Source organism: Nestor notabilis, unplaced genomic scaffold, assembly GCF_000696875.1.
Source record: "Nestor notabilis isolate BGI_N333 unplaced genomic scaffold, ASM69687v1 scaffold31669, whole genome shotgun sequence".
Classification (NCBI taxonomy): domain Eukaryota; kingdom Metazoa; phylum Chordata; class Aves; order Psittaciformes; family Psittacidae; genus Nestor; species Nestor notabilis.
The window spans coordinates 160-25,558 of record NW_009943761.1 but is presented as its reverse complement, the minus strand read 5'-3'; the positions used below and the strand labels follow the sequence as shown (position 1 = coordinate 25,558).

The 25,399-nt window shown below is 40.3% G+C and overlaps 1 protein-coding gene across 1 annotated transcript; it reads right to left on the bottom strand.

Annotated features, from left to right (window-relative positions):
• Positions 1–3,104: 3,104 nt before the first annotated feature.
• Positions 3,105–24,930, bottom strand: YWHAQ (tyrosine 3-monooxygenase/tryptophan 5-monooxygenase activation protein, theta). The gene is made up of 5 exons (XM_010022084.1): positions 24,543–24,930; positions 8,357–8,480; positions 5,679–5,842; positions 5,228–5,323; positions 3,105–4,181 (listed from the first exon to the last, which is right to left on the bottom strand). The coding sequence occupies exons 1-5, from the start codon at positions 24,834–24,836 to the stop codon at positions 4,122–4,124; spliced, it is 738 nt and encodes a 245-aa protein (XP_010020386.1). The 5' UTR covers positions 24,837–24,930; the 3' UTR covers positions 3,105–4,121.
• Positions 24,931–25,399: the final 469 nt, after the last annotated feature.

Here is a 25,399-nt window from a genome sequence, read left to right as displayed (position 1 = left end):
GCAGGAATGAGGATTTAACTAAGTGAAGAGATGGACAACCGAGAATATCAATTGCAATAAAAGAGCTTATGAGCCACTTCTAATGGCATTTACAGAATCTCAGCTCGGGGATTCTTGCACTCCTATCAGCTCACAGATCCCAGTGCTGCAGACAAACTTCCCTTACACAAGCTTGCATATACAGAAATTTAGGTTTTTAAAGACTTGATCACATAGTTTGAGGCTACACTTTATTATCCGATGTACTTGGGTCTGTTTATCGATTTAAGGATTCTGGCAGAAGATGACAAAGGCATTCCTCTAGCAAGTTGGCGTCTTCGCAGCGTAGTGGAAAATATCATGGCAGTAATCCAAAGCTGGTACTAACATTTCACCCTTCCCACACTGGCATTTTATTCATCTGAAAGCTGGCCAAGCTGTAATTGCTGGAGCTTTCAGCAGTCGTGTCATCTAGCTACACTCACACAAAGGAGGGCAGTTAGTTCTTGTTACAGAGCCTGGGATGGCACTTGTAGAATTGGGAATCTCAAGTGTGTCATCTGCTAGTAATGCTAGGACTACATTTCAGTTTGTGCTTTTTCTATATATGATGATTTACTGCTCGATCTACCCTCTTGGTTGGATAGGGAAGATAATTATAGGTGGCAGGAGGTCACTTCTCAGACGTATTTAGGACATTACTATTACATACTAACACTTAAAACATCAGCGTATTTTGTGTGCTCGTGTAAATTCTGATTACCCAAATCAACGTTTCTACTGGCCTCTTCTTTCTGTTGTGTCTCAAAAGCTTTCAACTCCTCCCACAAAAAATACCTCCACAACCCCACACTTACTGTGGTCTCCCCACACTGCTTTGTATTGCAAAAAAAAAGGCAAAGTAGCAAGTGCTCTGTTTGTTTTACAGAATCACAAAATAATTTGTCTCCAGGTGTAACAAGGAGCCTGCCATCACACCGGGAACACTGCAACTAGACTGAGAGGAGGAAAAGAAAACCCTGTGTCTGCTGACATTACTCATTTCAACAAAGACCCCGAGAAATTAATTACAAAACTCCACGTTTGCTGCTTAACTGAGTTACAACACAAACACTTCAGAAGACTGTGACTTAGCATGGAGTACTATCTCTAATGCCATCACCCATCCAGCAGAAGAGTAAGAACTCTCAATATTCTGAAAACACTAAGAATTTGAAATTATTAATGCAGCCCTGTGAAGTTTGTTGTGGAGGTTAAGACAGTAACTCTGCCCCACAGGATTTACTGTATACAACCATATTCAGCGTATGAAAATCCAATCCTTAATCTAACCAGACACCACTGGTTTACAATGTGTGTTAGACACTACTGTCAGTTGTACACCTGGCTTGCAAAGGGTAAGCCTGGTTTGGGACTTGCAGTATTGGTCTGCCCAGTGTTTCCTCAGCCCTGGGGCAGGTATTCTTACACAGGTTGGAGCAGCATTCAACTAAGTGAAAATTAGAGAGCTAGAAAACCATGGTACCGCATGAGTGTGCCTAATCAGCCTGGGTGTCATACTAATAATGGGATTTACCTGGGAGCAGGGCACTAGGCAAAAGCATTTAGAGAATTACATTCAATTCCTTTTTCATACCATCATCCTATTCTCCATCACCTTTCCTTCTCCCTCCCCACCCCTCCAAAACATATAGCTTCCCAAATTCTGGAAATAACAGCATGAGGAAAGGTGATGCTGCATTCATTATTACTGAAGTTCAAGAGCTGATGTTGCAGTTTCAGGACTTTCTTTTAGGCAGAATGTACATGCAATGAACAAGAGACCGCTAGATTTGCCCAGCTTGACAGACATTAGAAAGAGCAGTTAATAAATCAAGCTAAAATCTAGATACAAGGCCCAGATACTGTTCCTGTACAGAAAACTAACAGAGCTCCTGACAAACTGCAAAAGGAAGGAAACAAGAGAACAGCATTAGCTGACAGTGTAGTGTGAGCAAAGACAGCATTCCAGAAGACAGCAAAGCAAGCAGCTCCTAAATGAGCAGATACAGCTGACTGCTAACACATCAGTACCAAAATGTCTTCAACTAGAGAATGAGAGCACTTAGGAGTTGAACACCTTTATGAAACAAACAAAGGATCAGTAAGAAATGCATGGGGGAGGGGAAGAAATTATGAAACCAAAACACTGATTAAGAAGCATATGAGTTTATGTAGAATCCTGCCACACAATATTTAGACAGCAATTCAAAGTGACTGCATGAAGAAAATGGAATTGATACAATTATTTCTTTTAAAGCAATGCATGTCAATTGAAGCACACGACCCAAACAGTTTTATTGTAGGAACACTCATTGTGCACACTCAAAGAACGAACAAAAACATGGAAGGTGGAAGATGTACCATCGGAAGCCTGCGAGGACTAGTCGTATGTCCCTTTTTGTGACACCATATCCTGTATAGCCAGGACACTAACAGGAGTTAAATATTTTCAAAAACCCACCAACATGGGAAAACAAGAGGTAGAGGTGTAGGAAAAAACTCTTAAGTAATCTAGGGAACAAAAGAGAAACAAGAAATAAAAAAAAGCAGAGCAAGGTATTATTTCAAAAAGCTCCAAAAACTGGGGGAAACAGTAATACTAAACACATCCTAGCAACAACAGAAAGCAGATTATGACATGGCAGTACACAAACTAACTTTCTAGAGCAGGACAAATTCCCTTGCATTACTAAAGGTGTAGCTGGAATACTGGAATAATAATGATGATCATCAATGAAAAAAAAACCACAACAGGAGGAACGACTGGAGAATTCCAAGAGATTACAAAAAATGCATGATTTAGATGAGAAGATTTGCAAGCCATGGAAGCACATCAAGGAATTGGCTGTGTTTTCTTAGGTCATTAATAAGGTGAAGCCATTAACTCCAGTAGATTTAGCTACTAGGAAGTCCACATGTCAGGTTAACTATGATCCAGGATATTTTCAGAAAATGAGTTCATTTAAGAGCAGACTTTTTAAAAGTATGCACTAAATTTGAGTAGGACACTTCTAGCAGAAGATACCTACATTTCAGTTTAGCCCTTAGGTGATTACATGGAATTGTTACAAGTCAACAGTAAGTGGTTTATAAAATGTAATTTTATTTAATGTTACTTTGCTGTTACAGAGGGCATAACATTTTCACAAGGCTTTTTTGGGACTACAATCAATGATTAGCAACACACAATAGTGGTCCAAACTCTCTAAGTAACAATCACTGGACAAACTTGACACCTTCTCACATGTGCACAAACCTGCATGGAAAAGTACTAAATTTTAGACTTGGACATGTGAACTTCAATTGGTTTTCCCATTCCAGTGTATTAAGAAATGACATGCACTTTAGTCTGCCAAAAAGCACTGCCTGTACTCCGGCAGTAACATGCTGCTTCTAATACATCATACTAAAGTGAATACCAGAACTACAAAGGCAGGAGTGTAAGTGAACTTTTATTGGGAAGGGATATCAACTTAAACAGCAGCAACTGAAGATTAAAAGAAGCCCCTGTTTTCGAACACACACGCTTCTGTATTACATGATACGGGAAGCAACTCAATTTGTCCTGTTCCAAACTAGAAATGCTCAGCTTGATCTGGCCCAATACCTCCATATTCCTACTGAAAAGAATACACAGTCGCATGTGAAAGTCAATTATGGAAAGGAAACCCTGCAGAATAAGAAGGGAATGTGGAGAATTAAAAGCTATGTGGAACACTCTTTAGTTGCAATTAACTACATTTTCATATCTTACTGTAATACAAAACACAGTCAACTGGCAGGAACTGGTTCAGATTTGTTTTTAAATACCAGGTACACTTTAGTCCGCTACATAAGTGTTTGGATGTTACTTATGTTTACATGAAATGAAGCTATTAATACTTTTCTACAGCAGTAACCGCACACCAGGAAGGCCAGGACAAACACAAATCAAGGAATGGAGTTTTCCCAAAGCTGCAGTGTGAAAAGACTATAAATTGATTTCCATACACATGGATGGGTTTTCTTTGCTATAGGAAATCCAAGTGGAGCTATAAGGAATGGAGACGTGTAAAAAGGTTTCTTGAGAAGGAAAGGGAGAATGACGCCCCACGTGCAGTTTAGTTTTCTGCACCTTCTGCAGCATCACATTCTTCTCCTGCACTGTCTGATGTCCATAACTAAAAGGAAGAGAAAAACAGCGTCAGCTTTCCAAAGCACAGCTTTAACTACAAAAAGGGACGACTACTGACTGTAAGAAACAGTAACGTATTGGACTTAGAAGCACAGACTACAAAGTACCAGTGCACTGGAGCTGTACAAGCCTGGCTTCCAGAGTGTGCTCAAAGAGAGGCAATTGGAAATAGTTCCTGTGCCCAGGGCACACCTAACTATGCACTGCAGGTACTGGAGGCAGAGCAGAGAGTGTTCTGAACAGGTCCAGACTTTTGTGTTTAATAGCAAGCTAGGTCATTGATCCCAGACCACTCAACAAGTCTGAACACTCACTTCATGAGTAATACCAATTTCAAAAGCAGCGGTCTGAATCCTGAAAGTGAAGACTACCGTTTTCGTTACTGAAGCTAAGCATTTTATAGTGTTAATAATAAAAGACATTCCTGCCAAAGGAGTATTGCAAAATAATAGATGTTGCTGTAATTTTAAATGAAGTGGATATCCCAAGGATATCTCCTAAAAAATTGCCTCAGTTACATATTTTAACAGAACTTAGTGGTTCCATTAGGCACTTTCCTTAAATGCTTAGTCATCATAGCACATACTTAAACATCACCTCATTTTATTCTTAACACACTGAAATTCCCTATCTTCCTTTTAAATGAAAATTGGGAAAACAAATAAAGCAAGCTGCACTGGATGTACAACAGGAAAGTCTGAGCAAGAATCCCTGACAGACCACAGAATACTGTATTTTGACTCCTTGTCATGTGTCGAATATACCTTCTCCCGCTTCACTGAAAGGGCCAGCAAAGAATGAAGAACGTGTGCTTCCCGAGCTGTTATTCTAGATCACACAGCATGAAGTTGCCGACATCATCTTACACTACATTCAAACTGAGTTACGAAAAGGAATAGTAAGGTCAAGAGTCCAACTCACGTGTTATGTTTTGCCCTATAGTGGAATAAGGACTTTGTTTCATCACAAATTCAGTCTAACTAAGCAAATACATAGTTACAGAACCAGACAGCACATAAAAAGGCAACTTACTGTTAGGTTGTCTCTAAGCAACTGCATGATGAGAGTACTGTCTTTGTATGAGTCTTCGTTCAGTGTATCAAGTTCTGCAATAGCCTCATCAAACGCCTAGAATAATTAAACCATCTTTAGTCTTTTTTATTAACTGATCATTAAGCAAACAGAAGCTAAACCTATCAGTATAAAAAGGAACATTAGAAGTTAACGATCTGCATTGATGTGTTTGAAACAGAAGCATAATAAAGGCATAATAAAAGCTTGCTGTGTTGCTGAAAATTTAAGTGACATTGTAAATACCTGCTTGTACCCCTTTAATCCCACTAACAACGTGAGCTTGGAAACTAGATACATTAAATAGGATCATTTCCTGCATAAACTCTAGGAAATAATAATTCATATTATTTTCAGAATAAACTCTCTTCTACTGTCCCTGCAGGCATACAGAAGAAAAAAAGTCACTTACTGTCTTTGCCAGTGTGCAGGCAAGCTCAGGATTGTTGAGAATCTCGTAATAAAATACAGAGAAGTTAAGAGCTAGACCCAAGCGAATCGGATGTGTTGGCTGCATCTCCTTCTTGCTGATATCGAATGCCTCCTGATAAGCTCCCTGTGAGTTTTCTATTGTTTCTGTTAAAAGAATGAGAAAGAAACATCAAGGGCTTCATTTGTTTGTTTATTTTGGGGGGGATTGGTTGGTGTTTTTTATTTAAAGTACTCCATTACTAGGAGACTGAACAGTCCTCCATAAGCCTGCTCCTACTGAAACACTGCACTCACTTACTTTAATCAAGGTAATGATTGTAAACCCATTTTAAGTACAGCTGCCACACTGACAGAACACAGGGAGCAAATTAAACTACTACAGAGCAAAGGTATTCAAGAGACAGGTAAACACACAGAAGTTAGTCAATACAGACATCCAAGATGACTGTATCACCTCAATGGCTTTTGATATTTTAGGTACCAAAAATAAAAGCCCAACCCAAAAGTGCATCACTTTTCCTACAGCACACCTGCTTCATTCCTTGCACAGGATGGACATGCTTGTGTGAGTTGGTTGCGCGCATTAAAGGTGGCTACTGTCTGTAGGGCCCTGCTTCTTCTTGTGGAAGTTTGGAAGGCATGTATTGGCATATACCTGAAAATCTGAAAGTCTGCCTCCAAAAACTGAGTGTAGACAGGTTAAGATAAAAAAATAACAAGGTTGTGCCCAAAATAACTGGGAGAAATGCTGCAGAGAAAAGAAGTTACCAGGCCAGAGTGAGTACTTTAAGATGCTACTCTTTCAGTTCTTGTCCAATAGACAACCAAAGGTCCCTAACAATGCCTGCAGAATGGAAGGAGACTGCGGGAAAAGGAAGGCCATTGTCAGAACTCAGAGTACAGCTCTCTGAGGGGGATAATACCATAACTGCTCTAGAAAGTGCTGTAAAAAAAATAGTTTGGTAAGTAAAATCTGTTAAATATTCAAAGGACTCAAAACACAGACTTGGGTTTTTCAGATTCACACTGCAATGAGTGCTAATGGACTATTAATTTGTTGAGAACAGGTGGAAAAAAGGCAAAGGAACTAACACACACAGGAAATAAATTAGCTTATAAGTCCATTAAATATATTTGAAGCTGAGAAAATAAACAGATACTTGGAAGCAGAACATCAGAAAAGCTTCAAGTGGAACTCCTAGAAGCTTGCAAGAAGTCAAGCACAAAATGTATGCACAGTGATACACATAAGCTTTAACTTCCCAGCAAAACACCAAGATCTGGTAATAAGGTTATCGATCAGTGCCTCTTCCACAGTAAGCACCCCTGTCAGCATGCATATCACTTTAAACAGTCTTTTTAGCCAAGATAAGCTGGGATTTCTCTGCTCAGAGAAGCCCATAGATTTGTAACTGCTGCTAGAGACAAAGTATAAATCAGATTATCTTTGTAAAAGCTAAAAGACAAGTTGTCTCTGCTTCAGTTGGACCTGCTGTGGTCATTTAAATCAGGCAAAGGGTTAAGAATTTCTGAATGCAACTTGTTAATGCCAAGATTTTTATTCCATTTTGTATATTTTCATCTCTCAACCTAAATGCTCCTACAATACAAGGAGTCTAACAAAGCCTTTATTGAAGTGACAACCGCTCTGTCCTCCCACTTTGCAATTCAATTGGTCTAAACCAGCCAGCACTGTCAGATGCCGACCATGCCCAGCCCAAAGGGACAGTCACTTCAGCATCTGCCTGCTCCAACAGACCATCTCCTTTGTGTCACTGCATCACTCCAGGGCTAATTTTAGTTTAGTTATGTAGAAACATATCACTAGTTTATGCCATACCAAGAGTTCTTCAACATCACAACAGTATCTGGGCACCTTGCAAGACAGTTCTAATACATTCTCTGAACAGAGCTAAAATCCTTTCCAGAATTGCTTCTTGAGGTACTGAGAACCACCTATGCACATGTTCTAACTTCTAGGAATGTTCTACATTCTCAGGATGCCCAGTATGAAGTGACAGTACCAGCTGTGAAGTTTTTCAGGCCTTTTCTGCTGGATCCAAAAGAGCAAACTAAAATTACAGGGACAGTGTTAATCCTGTGAACATCAACCATTTCAGAGCGCAGCTAGCACTTCTTTGGGTAGTGTACTGACCTAGTAATTTTGTTGCTTCTTTATAGACTAAGGTGACTACAATGAAGTCTGCCTCACACTGAAATGGTTAAAATAACAGATCAACAGGACTCCTTCACGGAGTTAAAAATGTTGCAGATATCTGTTTACTCTTCCTCACCAACTTTATCTTAGTAAAAAAATACAAACGACATTAAAAATTTTAGCAGATCTCCACCTACATTGTTTTCCAGAAGCTCTGAACAAGCATTATGGAACAGCTATCCAGAAATTCAGGGTAGAAGACAGGAACACCAGCTAGAATTCCCTGACATACTACGCTTAATGTCTGTTCAGAACTTCACTCTCTGTCAGTATGAACACTGAAGATTTCCAACTGAAACACAGTTGTTCCCACTCAGCTAACTGAAGTGAATTCACATATAAAGATACTGGCACATGGACGTCATCTGCCGTTCACTCACCCATAGCCCAAAACTGACACTGATTAGCTTTTAAAGACCCGAAGACCACAGGGTACTTACGTTTTCTGTCATCACCACAGGCAACTTCAGCAAGGTATCGGAAGTAGTCTCCCTTCATCTTCAGGTAGAATACCTTGCTCTCTGGATTAGTTGCATTAGCTATTAAATATTTGTCCAGCAGCTCCTGAAAGAACAACAACAAAATGACATTGACATACTGCATACACCCTCACAACCAAGTTCAATCTATTTTGTTTCTCTCCAGAAAGTCTGGATGAACTCAAATGTTTGTTACAAAGGAAAAATGAGTTTAAAGGGTATTTTAGATAGATGCACACTTATTTAAACAAACTGTGTGAAGGCACAAAGCTGGAGACTACATTAAGATGACCAATGACCTGATCAGACTGCAGAAAAAGTAACAAGAAAATGCTCACTGATGTGTAGTTTCAGGATCAAGTTTAGTTTCAAGATACACACTTCTTTTTTCACAAACATTGTTACAAATGAGTAAGCTCTTACTGGAAAAATGGAACATTATGCAGAAACTTTCAAAGCTATTTATAAATAAGAACTTATTCCCTCTTCACAGGAAAAAAGTAAGAAAAACAACTCAACTATTTTTCATATAGACTGTGTTCATTAGACTTGTGATAAGGAATCTCCAGCCCACCTACCAGAGACAGACAAGGATTTGAACCTGTCTAGACAGAAGAAAGCCTCAGCAAACCATACTAGCTCTTTGTAAGGCTGTAAAGCAACGCTGGCTCCAGCATAGCAGGGAGGCATCCCTCCTGCCCGCCCTGCTGCTCCCAGGAATGGGCAGAGTTATACAGTGCTCCCCCAGCACACCCTGAACCCTTGCTCACAGCTCGCCTACCCAATAACCAGCAAGACAGGGAAGATTTACAAGCCTCCATCAACAGGCAGTAAGTCTCTCTGCAAAGCCTCCTAGCCCTTCCAAGATAGGGGTGAAGGTGAAGGACAGAAGAGGCACCGGATTTTCCCTCAGCAAAGGGGGTACTTCAGAGAACTGACAAGGAGGAGCGCAGCTTCTGACTGACCTCCTTGTCCCTCAGCCACACTGATTTTACCCAACTCATTACCACAACTGACCTATGTTCTCTGGAGTTGACAAAAGATGACAAAAAGGTCCAAAATAGATTCAAGGAAAACCTGCAATATTCAGAGCAATTTTACACTGAGAATTTAAGTGATAAAGATCTGCATTCAGCTACGTGGAAAATAAACAGGTCATAAAAGCAGCAGAAAGTTTCCACAAAGCTTGCAGACTGTGGCTAGTTAAGTAAGATTTTTGTTACAGCAACATATATCCAAATTCATGAAGCGGCTACAACAAAAAACATTTAAGGAACTGTAAGCTTCCAGGGCAAAACCCCTCAGCATTTTAATTAGCAACTGTAGCACTATAATTAAAATGAGCTAATTTTAGACACCAGCCTACTCCGTATGCATACCACCGCACCATTATTGCTTCCTTTAATAATCAACAGTAGCAGAGCAATCCAGCTCAAAGTGTTTACTCATTCCAAGCCCACTGGAGGGGCTGGCAATTATTTTAAACCAACGCTTTTAGTAGGGTACTTCCAATTAGGTGTAAAAAGGACTTTTACCTCCACACAGACAGGGTGCTTACCATGGATGTAATACTGCACAGCTCCACAGACAATCTCCCTTCAGAGATCTCCCTACCAAGGCATTAAAACAGTAGAGTTACAAGTGCTCTTATTACCACCCTAGAGAAAGCAGCAGGAGGGGAAGATGATACAGAGCCTGACATACCTGTCCACTTGCCAAATCAGAAACAGACATTTTTAGGACTTTCTGAAGGCTACAAAACCACTGCCAAAGACTAGACACTGGCCCAGGGCTAAGCAGGGAATTTGTATAACAGTTTAACACAGAGATGCAGGCAAGGGCTTGAGCAAGTGTATGAAATGGCACACCTCCCTGTGTTATGGAAAACACAGTGAAACTATAGGTATGTTTCAAAACAAGAGTTAAGACATAGTAGGCAGATGGGTAATACAACCCCATATTAATACTGTTATTTCGTATGAGTCATTCCCATATTAGAATGAGTATCAGAAAGCTGAGTACAGCTTTCTGCAATGAGAAAAACTTCACAGTTTGGATCAATGTTTTCCGGATGCTTTTCTCCTATGACAGATGTCAACACCAGCCATAAAAGCACAAAACTACACAAACCAGTTTCAAAGTCTCAGAGATGACAATGCAGGAACCTCAAGTTTAACAGAGAGACTTGATTTTACAGGAAACTGCCCTGACTGATGAAAGTCAACACGTAGTACACATTACATTAGAAAAGGTTCTTTATATACATTAGAAAAGGTTCTTTAAATCAGTCACGATCACAGAGTAACTATCAGCCGCTAAAGGCCACCATAAGGCTGGGACTACATTAAACAGCAGAGATGTGATTTATGCATGTGCTTACATTCAATGTGAAAAACTATGCCACAGGATAATGAGTACTGACCAGACAACCAAGAAAGATATGTTGTATGGGATTTTAAACCAGGTATTTGACAAAACTGTATCTCTGTTTTTTCTTTTAAACATATATGCCAAAATAGAACTTTTAAAGATGCTAAAACTACATCAACAAGGGAACAAACAGGCATTTTTCTTTTACACCTTCCAAAACCTAAAGATTTACTGTAAACTTAACATGCAAACAATATTACTGATCTTATTACAAAGTTCTGTCTTTGGAGGTAGCTTTAGCAGTAGAGTACCATGTGTAACTGATGTGGTTATGATTTGAACATACTAACACCCTGCAATCTAGTGTATACTGAATGTTTACAGGAGAGCTTTAGCGTGTCCAATTGAAGCTGAGCCTCAAACCTACATTCCCTAGAGCATGAGGCCCACTTTTTTCTTTTTTTTTTTTCACCAGATGGGGTAGGCCACCCACTTCCTGCAGAAGCACAAATGATTTTGCCAAGGCCCCAGCCCTACTGCAGGCACATGGTGCTGCATCCTGTGTAAGTGCATCTTCAAAGTGCTGCCTGCACTCTGCAGGTTTGAAACCCAGTGATTCTGTGTAGATTTCTGAGAAACTTAGGGAAACAAATGGATGCTGGGAGTGAACTGTAGCTTTACAGACAGCATAGAGTGGGTTGCAAACACTGCTTTGTTTCCTAGGCACTCCTCAGCTGGAGGAGCTGAGCTGTTCTGTCAGCAGCTCCCACTCCTAGTATCTTGAGAGCCTCCTAATCCTAACCACAGCACATGGTAAGGGAGAGATCCGTGCTTCTATCAGCTTGGGTGAAACACATTCAGTTTGGGCTTCACCTATCTGGGTTTGGTTCCATGTAAGGCTATTAAAAATATTTTATTTATGAATCACATAGAAGAGAATACAAACAGACTTTGAGTAAAACCATTTATCCATCTGGATGTTATCTTTCAAACCAATAATGTATTTGGTATACTTAGTAAGCCATTCATGTTGGGATATCATCATAAATTCCTGGAAGGCACTTTACCCTCCCTCTAATGGACAAAATGTTGGTGGGGCAGTGAGAGCAGACAGCACAATAAGCTGAATGATTTACTTTAAACTGTTGTGAGTCATTAATAGTCAGGGAAACTCAAGATTTCCTACATCTGTTCTCGGTCTTTTCCCACTTGGGCTTTTCTACCTTTCCATCAGACATCAATCAGCCAGGAATCCTCACTTTAAACACCAGCTGACAGTAGGTAAAATGGACACAGGCAGCCTGAACAATGAAGCAGAGCTCAGCTAACTTAGGATTTATTGTGGTATATTTTACCTAAAGAGAGACAGGCATTGCCACAGGTATGATCTGTGAAGTAGCCAATACAGCAGACTGCCATCCATGTTCACATACAGCAAACATGCCCAACCCTTTTTTTTTGGGTGCCGGGTGGTCAGAAAAATTTGTGTCAAAATACAGCTGCCACCATCATTAAGAACTGTGACTGTTCTTATCACTAAACCAAGCTAAACTAAGACCTGTACAACCAGCAATTACTTGCCCTAAAATGTCAAACATACCTCAGACACTGCCATGAAAAGCCACACATGTTGTCTGAGCTGCTGGTGGGTGACTCTCAGAATCATAAGCAGTAATCAAACACTGGGAATCAAATGACCCTTCATACCCTGGTGCAGTTGCATTAGGACAGGTTTGCCCTGTGGCAGTTTGTGGTTGGTATCTGCTACTTCACCCACACTGATACATTACTCTCAAGAGTAATGAGGTCCTGCAGTTGACAGGATTTCCCACCCCACTGCTCATTTTTTCTTCTCAATTTATTTCTACCTTCACAGTATGCTGACCCTCTTGCCATCCTTACCGCGTCATATTCTCATATATGGTATTCTTCTTCCCCTCCTAAAAAAGGCAGGCTTATTTATTTATCTGTTAAAGAGATGGCAGCAACAAAGGGCTACCAGTCCCTGGAAGAGATGTGCAGGTGCCTGCAGGAGCCATGGGGAGCAGGCTAGGAGCTGGCAGCAATCCACTTCTTCCCCCTTTAAAGCTGAAATGGCTATTTTTTATTTTTCTCTCCATTAGCAGACTAACTGCTTTACATGCCAAGAGAAAGTTACATTTCAATTGCCTTTTTGGATCCTTCTCCGGTTCTACTTTTGTTCCTTCTCAACTGAGTAACTGTCCTTTCTTAGTCTCTTTTCCCCTCTGCTTAAGCAGGAACAAGGGTTGAACATGTGGTTGTAGTATCAGTGCCTTGCAATTACCCTCAGCCAGAAATACTAAGTTTAATTCATCTGCTCTCATCCCTTCCCCATTATTTCAGCTTTATGAAAAGCAAGCCCTGAAGGAATATGCCAGCCATATCTTCCTTGAAGTGTCCAAATCAAAGAAGCTCCCTGAAGACACAGCTCCTTCATAATTATTTGCTGTGCGTGCATCCAGCCAGCCTCTTCTTACACATCCCCTGCAATTCATGGACCAGTCCCACTCCTCATAAGCATTGTTACCTGTTTTCAAGACAACCCCCTCTTTTAAAAGCTGACATCAAAACAGAAAGTCCCACCAACCTTCCCCCATCTCAGCCTATTTTAAAAGGCAAGCCTGATTGAGACATCAAATTCAACCACAGTGTACACTAAATACTTTCTGTACAATTTAACTATGGTGTAGGTTCAAGTGGCAGAGAAATACCACCAATGTCTCATCTGTGCTGTTCTCTCTTCCCACATGTTCAGCTATAAAGAATCTTGACAGCGAAGATGAAGTACCAAAAATATCTTGCATACCAAACTGACCTTTGAGCTGCCTTCAGCACTTGTGCCATTTAGAATTGGACTTCAATAAGAAAAGCAAATACATGAGTACAAGTCTCTGCATATATTCCAAATCCATTAGCTAATAGATATATTCTTCACACTTACCTGCTCTATATCAAGGAGAAACATAAACCAGGTCAGCTCAGAGATTATCTACTGATCATAAGTAGTTTAAGGTCAATTTTCAAAGCAAGCTAAAGATACCATGTGCTTAGGTACAGTCAAAAGTTCCCAATGCGTTATACTAAAGTAACTCAAAATATTTACAATGCCACCATCAGTCAGATGTCGACACCTATGACATGTTTGGGTCATATCACCAGCATCAAGTTATTTAATGTTATTCTATTAAAAGACTGATCTACATTGCCATATGTATTTCTCACCAGTGGTACAGTGTTACTTTTGCTCCACCAGAAGGAAAAGAAACTCAATGTAAAAGCAATCACCATAAGCAGAAATGCCCTCCAAAAGTTTGCCCCCATAAATATAAACTCTTTAAGCTGCTGCCTGATCTTTAGCAGGGAGGAATGTGCTGATGTTCAAAACTGCTGCCATAGTGTTGTGAATAAAGTCTATATAAAGTCTGATTTTCCAAGTCGGCCTGTTTCACCAACATTCTTGAGCCTAATGGCCATATCTTACTTAAAGTTGTTTAAAACACCTTATTCCAACACCATCTGCCATCTTTCAGGCATATGATTTTAAATGCTATTCTCTGAAAGCAAACTCTGCAACAGCCTGTGGGAAGTAATTTGTATTTGCAGGTTTTAGTAATTTAAGACAAAATCCTCTGCTGGGCTTTAACTCATATGGCACAAAAAGCATCCAGACAAAAGAAAATGTAATAGTATTGATGTTCCCTGCTACAAGAACAAACTAATATCAATGCACATAGTATATATGCATAGAAAAAAAATTTCTCCTCATCCAAGGATGGAAAAAGTTCAATGATACGGGCGAACTAAAATAAAAACCAAACCAACCCCAAAACACCAAACCAGCTTGAACTTCAAATCAGCTGCTCAGAAACTCTCTGCTGTCCAGGCTCTCCTCAGACCTGCCAGCAGAGGAGGTGCTACTATTCCATAGGGTACAGGTTTTCACAGGTCTTACAGAGACTAGCCTGAGTTTTATTGCCGTTTCCTAGGTGTTCCCTCCCTTCCTGAGACAACATTGAATGTATGTTCCCTATTCTGAGCTTTCAGTTGCTTCTGGTGTTTTGTTGGGTTTTTTCTGTGTGTGTGTGTGCTTTTTGTGGTTCTTTTAAGGAGTACTGCAGTTAGCACCAGAACGGATGTCACATGAGTGACAGCAAGTAGCTCTGATTACTTAACACTGTACTTGCCTAGAACAGCATACACTTAGTGGCCAAACCCCACAGAACTAAATGGTCACATGCAAGTGAAGAAACTGTTTCAAAATAAACCTATTTTGCGACAAGAATCCTTAAGAATAATGCAGATGCACAGAGTGTATGTCAACACCACCTTTTTTTTTTAGCAAGTTAACTCATCACCCTGAACACAGATTCAGCTTCACTAGAAGATGAGCAGCTTGCACTTAACAGGAACATTATGCAAAGTGTGTGACACTACATACGTTCAGCCAGGGATGCAGCATGCAAAATACCTGGAAAAATTCTTCAGTCAAGTATTTCTGAAGGTCCAGCTCCACCATGAGAAAATCCACCCACAAGTAGCATACAGGGAAATGGTTTCCACCCTAACTGCAGTCAAGAAGTAAAGCCAAGAAGTTGGGGAGGCAGCTCACAGCAATATATTCCCTTAATATAACTATTAAATATAAACACATTAAAAGTTGCAAAGTGTTTGACAGCACAGATGATCAGTGCAGTCTCAGACCTTTCAATAAGGCTTCTACTCATGCGTGATTGCCTGTTTTAATAGTCTAGTAAACTATTACAAAGACTTCTCAACTACTTCAAGTATAATCAGTCATTCCAAAGTCCACAGTATGACTCACTGCAACCTAGGTGTGTTTTAACATTCAGCAGTTGTTTTCTTGACAGGAAAGGGAGAGTCCCCTGCTGCAACAGAAAGATCACTTTACTTTCAAAAGTATAATTCAGCAGAAGTTCTTCATCGTTCTGGATTCAAGCTTTATGCATCATATCCTTTTGGGAGAGCCTTAAATAGTTTTCATACAGACCTCCTAAGACCCTTTGCAGTTCAGTTTATCTATTGAGGAAAATAGACATATGCCTTTCCAGTAATGGCGTGGCCTTAAGGTGACCTGACAAAGCACCGCTGAAAGCAGAGACAAACATACCTGGCATGGAAATGGAGAGGATGACCTAATCCATCTTTTCCATTTGGTTCTCAGTTTTTGTCTACATAGTTTTAAAAACTGGCAGTCACTCTTTAGGACTGGCCCTGAATGAAATATCTGGAATCCAACTTAGCAGATGCATTGGAAGCCTGAGCTGCAGCATGTCTGCCTACACTATTTCCACCTGGGGCTGAGATTAATTTCACCTAGAATTTACATTCACTGCTTACACTTCTCCTAAAACAAGAAGTTAGAAAGTTCTGTGGTCCTCAAAGAACTAGGTAAGCCAGGAATTAGAAGTGTGTGGGAATGCAAGTTCTCCTTTCTCTACAGATTTTCATCAGACAAAACCAACAACCCAGTGAAAGTCAAAGAATTATTCCAGTTTTTATGGAAGAACCTAAAAGTTTTCCTGCAAATGTAGAAATTAGTCTTAAAAAAAAAAAAAAAAAAACCAATGTCATCCCCTGTTCAATAATTACAGGTTTTTTCTAGAGTATTGGCCATACAACACAGCCAAAAGCTTTCAGGAAAATTTTCTTTTTATCAGATTTATCTCAAATTGATTGTAACATTCTTCTGTGATTGCATTTTCTGTATTTCTAGTTCCTCAAAATACTTCAAGTGTTACATTCCTCTCAGTAAACATGCATTACTGACAGCAAATTCTTCTCTTCAGAATCCTGACTACCTAAAAGTTTCTTTCAGCATCTTCCATTTGTGATCTTTCATAATATTACAGAATCAAACAAAAAAGTCTAAATTTGCATTTAAAAATATTTCTATGCTCTGCGGCTCCAGAAGCCCTGAAGGTACAATTAAATGACTGACCAAGATACACCTAGTCTAACAATACTCAAAATGAACAACAGTGTGTAAGAGTTATGTGGGCTTAAGGTATGTTGCCCTTGTGCAAATGCTTATTTTTAGAGCCAGAAAACATCATAATTCATGACAATAAATACACTCTGGAGGGCCTAAAAGTGTTTCTTGCTTCACTTCTGCTCTCTGTTTCAAAGCCCTAGAGGCTTGTGATCACTGAAATCCAGAAAGATAATGGCTTTAAATTGACAGAGGGTAGATTTAGATTAGACATTAGGAAGAAGTTCTTTGCTGGTGGTGAGAGACTGGAACAGGGTGCCCAGAGAAGCTGTGGCTGCCCCATCCCTGGCAGTGTTCAAGATCAGGCTGGACTTTGAGCAACCTGGTCTATAGTGGAAGGTACCCCTGCCCATGGCAGGGGGTTGGAACTGGATGAGCTTTATGGTCCCTTCCAAGCCAAACTATCCTATGATAATGAAACAGATCATTGCTTAGTGCAGCTGGAAGACCCTATTGCATTGTCCAACTTCACCTTGAAGGAAACCCAGCAATGTACTATTTCACTCAGTGTATTAGAAGCATGCCAGTAATTTGCCATTTTCCAAATAAGGCAACCTACAACAATGAAGTGTAACCTTCAAGTCGCAAAAACTAGAAGCCAACGTTTCACATAACCTCATTATAACTATTTCTCATAGCAAGTGAACCTTGACTTTATTTCTAAGGCCTTGCTACCTACTTCCATTTAAAATGATTTCTGCTTACAAGAATTTTGCAAAATATATTGAACTTCAGGACAGAACTTCCTGAAGAAGTTTTACCCAGGAAATACAAGGCTGTCGAACTGGTAAGAGTGTATGTAGTGTATTCAGAAAACTTATTATCAGAGATAATAATTACCAGGTTTTCCGTTTCCAGAGCTTAACATGACTCCTATGTACAACTACTTCAGTGGATAGATCGTATAAATTAAAGGGGATAATAAAGATTCACAGAGCAAGGAATAAACCCTTATCCTTAGGAACTGGTAAATCAAATCCCTGATTCCTTTAATAAACTAAGAGAGAGGCACAAGCAAAATCAGGTAATTAAGGACTTTCTAGTCCATAGGTCTTTACACCTGATGGTTTGGTGGCTGCACAGAACCACAGAATGTGAAACTCAGTACCTAAATTATTTTTACTATCTCCCATGTTTAAATGGCTAGTACACTTTTACTGCTACTGGGGTGTACAGAGAGAATTAGCAAATTACAAGCTTACAAGTCAGCTGTATGCTCAGCTGGTGCATTCTGATGTTGGTCCCGACATCCTGGGAAGCAAAAAGGATGAGGAGGAAGCTGTAAACATCAGGCCAAGGAACCACCTTAGTAGAGCTCCATGGAGTAAGTACCAAAACCGCAAGAACAGTCTTACCTAGTTAGTCTGTGATAAAATTAGCTTCAAGTTTATGGTCAAGTACAAAAGCACTTAAACACAAATGGCAAGTAACATCTAGGGGCACTAGGCCCACCCTTCTCAACAACCAAAAGCACAAAACTAAAATAGGCCAAGATCTACACAAATATGAGAACACCGATTAATCAAGAACACACCTTCACCTACTAAACTTATTAAGAAAGAATACCCTTGCACTTTTACCCTCTCTCCCCCTGCCATCTTCCTCACCACCTTCCTCTGAAAAATCAGGTATCCCCCATTACTGGAAACAGAATACCAAGCTTCTGTGCCCATACTGGTAATCTAGTACTTTAATATTGGCAAAGGTATAGTACAGACAAAGCTTTAATAGCCTTGACTACAACCAGGCTAGTTAATCTATAGCTTGCTGTCATTAAAAAATGAGTTCGACACTGGAGATAGATGAGGCTTGGGCTGCCCTGTTCTCAACAGCTGGTCACCTGCATCAGTATAACTATTTCCTATTTTCAATTACTCCACATCCTGCTTCTCACAGGACACAACATTTGGGACAGGCCTTTCAGAGCTGTTAGGAGCTATGACTGCGTAAGAGCAATTATCTGGTGGCCATTTCTTAAACTTTCAAGAACAGACAAGCCACTGATCTTCCGGTTTTTCTATTTCAGCAGATATTCCCACCTTCACTTCAAGATGGAGATATCCATGCAAACAAAACCAGTGATCTTAACTCGCCCCAGCAGCTTCTGAAAAAGGAGGTGACAATGCACACACAAGTAACTTAATGGCACAAGTTTTCAGAACCTCATAAAGACTACCTAGCTGCCATTCATCTTGTATCCTTCAATAGCTTGCTTGTATGTTCTAGAAATTCAGTATCCAGTTGCAGGGGTAGAGGGCAGCAAGCAGTGACTGCATGGGATGGAGGCCTCAGCTACCATCAGAATTCCTTGAACTATTTTTAGCTGGGCTTTAACAGTTTTCAGCCTCTTCAAGAACTTCAGTGCATTCTAGACTTTGGTTCTGCAAGTGTCAGTCCTTTCTTAGAAACAGATTCATTTTTCCTTGCACAGAACTGCAGCATTCCAGCAGCAGATTCTAATGAAGGGCAAAAGCTCACGTAAAAGAAGGTACAATTATGAGTTAAGCCAAATTCAGATCATGGATTTAAGGTTTAAGCATATTACACTACAAGAGATTCATGCATTAAGTTCCACAATTCTTACCATAAATGTGTTGATGTTTGCTAGAAGTTGTGCTAAGAACACAAAGGAGAATCAACCCTCTCTGCACATATTACCCTTCATCAAAATGATAACTGCTGTTCCAAATTAAAACATTCATTTCACATTCACTCCACAATTCTGGATTTGCCACCCTAAAGTCTGACTTTGAGTCATGAAGTAGCTAATCCTTCTAGTCAGTTACTTAAAAAGGACAAGTCAGTAGCATTTGCTTTCATTTACAAAAGGAAAAAAAGTAATTCCTGAAACACTGTCCCAACCACTATTGGGACAACTAATTCAAGTGAAAAAGTAGTATTAACTTAAGTGGTTAGTATGCCCTACCTTCAGAATAAAACTGCATCCTATATAGTTCCCAGTGTCAAAATACTGTAATACCCTCTTACTCAGATGCTATTTTCACCTCTGCACTATGTATTTCTGTATAAGGTCTGGCCATTCACTGAAAATAGAAAAGCGGAGAAAAAGGATTCACAAGACAGGAAACTCTAGCAGATTGTGTATGTAGCAGCATCAAGCTGATACTTACTGAATCTGCCAAATTTCTGCATGAATAATCATTATCATCAAGATTTCACTTTTCTGTAGTCCAAAGGTAACACTAGGGAAGAAACAGTGCTATAATCAAAGCTTATTCATCATCTGACATCAGATACTTAGGCTGACATGAGGAATCTATTTGCTGATGCAAGAAAATACCAACTTCATTTTCAATGAAGCTATGAACTTGTGCTGTTGAAGACATCTGATTTGAACGTTACCTGCCAGTATGGGGATTTTTGTTTTATTTCTAAGCACGTAACTTTAGAACTAGATTTACAAAATGGATAAAAAACAGAAGTGGACATAGATTTTTACCTTTATTAGGTTTTATTGTTTCTTAATTACGCAAAGCAGAAGTAGTAACAACACTGCAACCCTGGGGTGGGGGGGGAAGGACAGACAGGCGGACGGAAGGAAGGAAGGAAGGAAGGAAGGAAGGAAGGAAGGAAGGAAGGAAGGAGGAGATAGCAAGATCAACACACTCATACATGCTTTCAACAATCAACATTGCAATTTCACAGATCAAACATTTACGAGAATCCTCTCAACCTTAAGACAGTAAAAAAAATAAGATAAATCTTACAGCTCAAGACTATTTCATTGCAGGCACTGCCACATGGTACAGAATCAACTGCTCAGGTAATGTTACTGTTGATCCATTTTTAAAAGTTCACAATGCTCTTGCTCATTTGTAGATATGGGCCTGACAATGTAGCTATTTACAGAGCAATGTAAAGCTATTTACAGAGGACACAGTAAAAATAGATGTGCTGAAAAGCCTCATATATGTAACTTTCCTATTGAAAAAACTTAAAAGCATAATATAATAAAGTTTTAAATTTCAGTTAAAGAAATGAGGAGTAAGTAACCCTTAAGATACAGTTGTTTCCAAGCCCTAAAGATTTTAGCCATTGCCACCTTCCTCAAGTTTTAAACTGTGGGCAAGTAGTCACCAGATCTCATATCTCTTGATCTATGAAGTATTTTAACAACATCAGAACCTAGAAACTGAACATACGCAGAGTGCTACCAAATGCACATGGACAAACTCTCAAGTTGCAGGTGGAGGGTGAACTGCTTCCAGGCAAGGGCTGGTGTCCTTCCTTCCTTTTCACTAGTTGTCTCGAAAGAATGGAGCTTGAATGCAACATGAGTTATTGCTGTGCAAAGGGACTGAGGCTCTCAGAAGTGTCAGCAGTTTGATCTGCTCCTCCAGAGAAGTCCCAATTCAAAAGTTACCTTTTTTGAAAAGGTGATGTCACTAAACAGTGGATGCATGTACAATAAAGCATTTGTCTTACACTGCACATTCCACCTTCAAAGTTCCACATGTTATTTCACTATGTGAAAGTTGCTGCTGCACCCATCCTGTCTACATTATCCAGCATCCCTGTCTTAAAGTCACTCGGAGAATACAAAGAAACATGAACTTTGTGCTCAGAGAGTATATGAAAAAACAACATAGCTCAAGCTCACCTTGAAAAATAAAGTTAAGTTGCCAACCTGTTTCTTTATTCAGGGACAAAAGTTTCAAGAACAGTTTTGACTAGGCTTCATAAGGGATGACTCAACATTAATTTCCTACATTACCAAGGAATTGGTCAATCAATAGAGACTTCATAAAACCTCCCAGTGTACCTGTCACATAAAACATTTGTGCAAGTTGTTTGACTAAGTCCTACCACCTCTTCATTAAAGAGCCACTCTCACCTGAAAGACCAGTCATAAAATTAACAGTTAAAAAGGGTTTAGATCACATCTACTCCTATTTGCAAGATAGGCAGTTACAGCAATGCCTTCACTGCTTGGCATGAGATGGAACATCTTACTGTGACCACTGATACTGGTTTTAAGTTAAATAATTAGCAAGTTTTATTTTTATTTATCTATGTGTATCTATATGTAGATAGCTCAACATAATTTTGGATGGTTGTATTCTAGTGGTTATTAAATTTAAGTTCCTTATCAACCAATGCCTTAAACCAATGCTTTACCTAATTGGCTTGAGGCATTCTTTACAGAAAAGAAAACAATTGTAGATCCAGCATTGCTGCTGCCTTTTCCACCAAAAATTAGCAGTGTTCTGTAGTGACAGCATTATTTCTAAATGAAGCAGATATACTTCATTTCAAAAGGTGTGCCATACCAGTAATAAAAGCCTTTTGAAAAAACTGTTAGTAGTATGACTAACAGCAGCCACACTCCACCCCACACATCCACCCTTGCTAAATCCAAATACTCCAGATGACAAAAAACCTTACCATACTACTTCCAGCAATTGCTTCAGTTTAGCTGCCTTCCTAGAATTAAAGACCCATCTCTGAGATTCAGCTTAAAGAGATCTAAAAATGTTACAAGCAGTTACTATAGTATTAGTAAAGAAAAAAAAAAATTATAATTCGAAGGAGGAGGAGTCAAAACTCCTTTGTGGCTCAGCTTTAGGAAACCCATCCTTTGTAGTGCCTGCATATTGTGAGTTCCAACCTCTTGGATGCTGACTCATGGATCATAGGAGCGCTAGATGGAGGAGGAAAGGGAAAGAAGCAGAACAGAACGTAACTTGCACATGGCCCTCAAAGGAAGAACAAAAGTCAGAAGGCTTGCAGTAGATAGGCTGACATCTGCTCCTACCAAAGGAAAGCACATCTTTGCCAGCAGGGCAGAACAGGAAAAGCACGCACAGCTGCAGGTTTCAGTCTTCACTACTTCCTGTAGCCTTCCAGGCGAGAAGGGAAGGAAAGAGTTGCCAACCAGGTCATTGCTGAGAACAGACAAAGACTAGAATGCAGGGGAAAACCCAGCTAGCACAGGAAGAGCTTGCTTTTCCTACCTCAGAGACTTGTGTTAGCATGGTTACCAGACTGCCTGCTGTCCACCATTTGATGCGCCTGGAATAATTTCAGTATAGACACTGCATGAAATGGCTCACTACCTTTATCATTCAGAGGCATTCAATCTCCTTATGGAAGCACCAGCTCCTTGTCAAGATGGCGCAGCATCCAGTATGAGATTTTATGCATTATCTTCTCTTAGGAACTAGATTTGGTAGAAGGACAGAGCAAGATTAGGAAGTCTGAAGAATGAGCTTTATGTTGAGGTCCTAAGAAGTTAGTTCTTAAGCAGGGCGGTGAATAGAGGAGATCAAGAGGAAGGACAGCAGCACGAATGCTGGCACCTGGGCACAGTGGTTCTAGTGAAACCAGTCACAGGAATCAGTAGTTGGTGCCCTACACAAGGCACATCATTTTCACAAAGGTGAAAGTTTTACAACTTAACTATGCCTGTAACTGGAGAAACAGGAAGACATGTGACTCTGAAACATGTTAAGGAATTAACCCAACTGATTCATTAAGATAATAAATTTCCAAATTATTTATGAGCAAAGGTAACTCATTTTGACCGATTTAGAAAAAAACCCCAAAACCATGCAAGCAGCATGTAAGGAAACATATAGTTTTTTTTCAGCACAATCCAAAGAAGTAATCCCTTGTATGTGAAGATCCAGAACACTTCATCAAGAAAAAAAATTCAGTTACTTCCAAACCAGTCAGCTTTATATTCAGGTCTCCTAAACCAATCTAGGATACATTTACATCAAAATTGTTTAATTCCTTACAGACTTGCTTCTTCCTGTTCTTAGCAGGACTAGACAAAAATAAAGTAATGAGGAAGAGCAAATAAACCACTGAAGATTATCTGCCACACAGTTACTATAGCATTACACACACGCAGCTTCCTGCAGCCACAACTCTAGTCACGTAGAATAGGGTCCAGCAGCCTCCACACTGCTGACACATGTCTCTTCAGCTGCCACTACAGTGCATTACAGTTTCGTTATCAATAGCATCTGGAATTCTGCTGCTTATACAGAAATGTATTCCTGGGCTTTGACGCATGCTTGGGGTGTCGTGCCAGTTTTCACACCTCAGCTTTACATTATTCCATAATTACTGCAAATGCATCTTAAAGATTCCCCTGAGAAGTCAGCTTAAATCCAACAAAGCCAATTTCTACATGTCTTTATTTCTTATGTTCAACATAAACGTCTTACTTCATAAAAACATATTTTTATTAAAAAAAAATCCTAAAAACATGTCTTAAAGACCCCTTGAGAGTCTTTTTCTTCACAAGATGTAAACGAAATGCACACCCAGTTTAAATGCTATTAAGAGGTTACTAGGTCTGATCTGAAGAAATAAAGAGGTTTTCTCATTTTCTTTTCAGCTTATCTTACGAATAGACCAGCTTATAAACCACAGCACAAACAGGCATGAGGCTAAATTCTCTGCAATTACCTACAGCAATACTGCATATGGATCAGCCAAAAATGTGCTCCAAATACACACTCAAAATTGAGTGTGTATCTCAGATACCTCTACACATCTAGGGCCAGAGCGCAGAGCAGATGATCTTCCTCCTCACTGTAACCCACATAATGACTGCAGAAGTTACTGCACAGAATTCCCCTACCCCAGCATAATACTTCACATGATATTTCCCAGTCATGCTCCCAGTCTTATTTCCTAGTACAGCAGAATACATGAATTCTGTATTTCTTTATCCTAAACATAAATAGAAGAAAAAAGGAAGTCCCCACTCACCAGCACAGTGGTGCAGATGGACCTGAGCTCAGACTCCACCTTCTCCCGATAGTCCTTGATAAGCTGCATCTTCTTGTCACTGGTGTCTGTCTTCTGCTCAATGCTAGAGATGACCCTCCAGGCAGAGCGCCGACCCCCCACTACGTTCTTGTAGGCCACTGAGAGCAGGTTGCGCTCCTCGTTGGACAGCTCGGCACCTTGCTCAGTTACTGCCTTCATGCAGGTGGCCATATCGTCGTAGCGCTCAGCCTGCTCAGCCAGCTTGGCTTTCTGGATCAACTCGGTCTTATCCATGGTGGCTGGCAGTGGGGTAAGAGCAGTAGAGTAGCAAAAGCAGGAGAAGCTGGGGATGTCACACTACCAACACGAGAATGCACTTCAAAACCTGCCAGAAAGAAGACAGTAACCATGGCGCTAGGATATCCACTACAGAACACGATCCTATGCACCCCTCACAACCCACCAAACACCAAGGATCACGGCGAGCCTTGCCTCCCCTTCCCCACCTTCAGGTGCTTCTTGTGCAAAGATGGACTACAGCATCCTGCCCTTCCATGTGGGGCTAAGGGAAGAGGCACTCGTCTCAAGGGTCCACCCCGAGGGAAACCACGACCTAGAAACCCAACTGGGGAAGGCACGCTCAGCGCTAGCCAAGGGACAGCAGCCTGAAGACCAAGCACTGGAAATAGCTATTCTTCCATCAGGGCGGACTTTTTGTCCTCACCCTGCTTTTCTTCCTTGCCTTCTAACGTGAACCTGGAGAAGGAAATCTCATCACCCTCGTCGCCTTGCCCACAGCCCTTCCCCTGTGTGCCACAAGCGTTGCAGGTGAGAGCTGAAGTAAGGCGGATGCCAAA

Excerpts from the sequence above, each read along its gene's own strand:
- YWHAQ (XM_010022084.1), bottom strand. The coding sequence starts at position 24,836 with ATGGATAAGACCGAGTTGATCCAGAAAGCCAAGCTGGCTGAGCAGGCT. Across the intron at positions 5,843-8,356 it reads CTGTGGTGATGACAGAAAAC|AAACAATAGAAAACTCACAG; the intron begins GTAAGTACCCTG and ends TTCTTTTAACAG. Across the intron at positions 4,182-5,227 it reads TGCTTAGAGACAACCTAACA|TTATGGACATCAGACAGTGC; the intron begins GTAAGTTGCCTT and ends TCTTCCTTTTAG.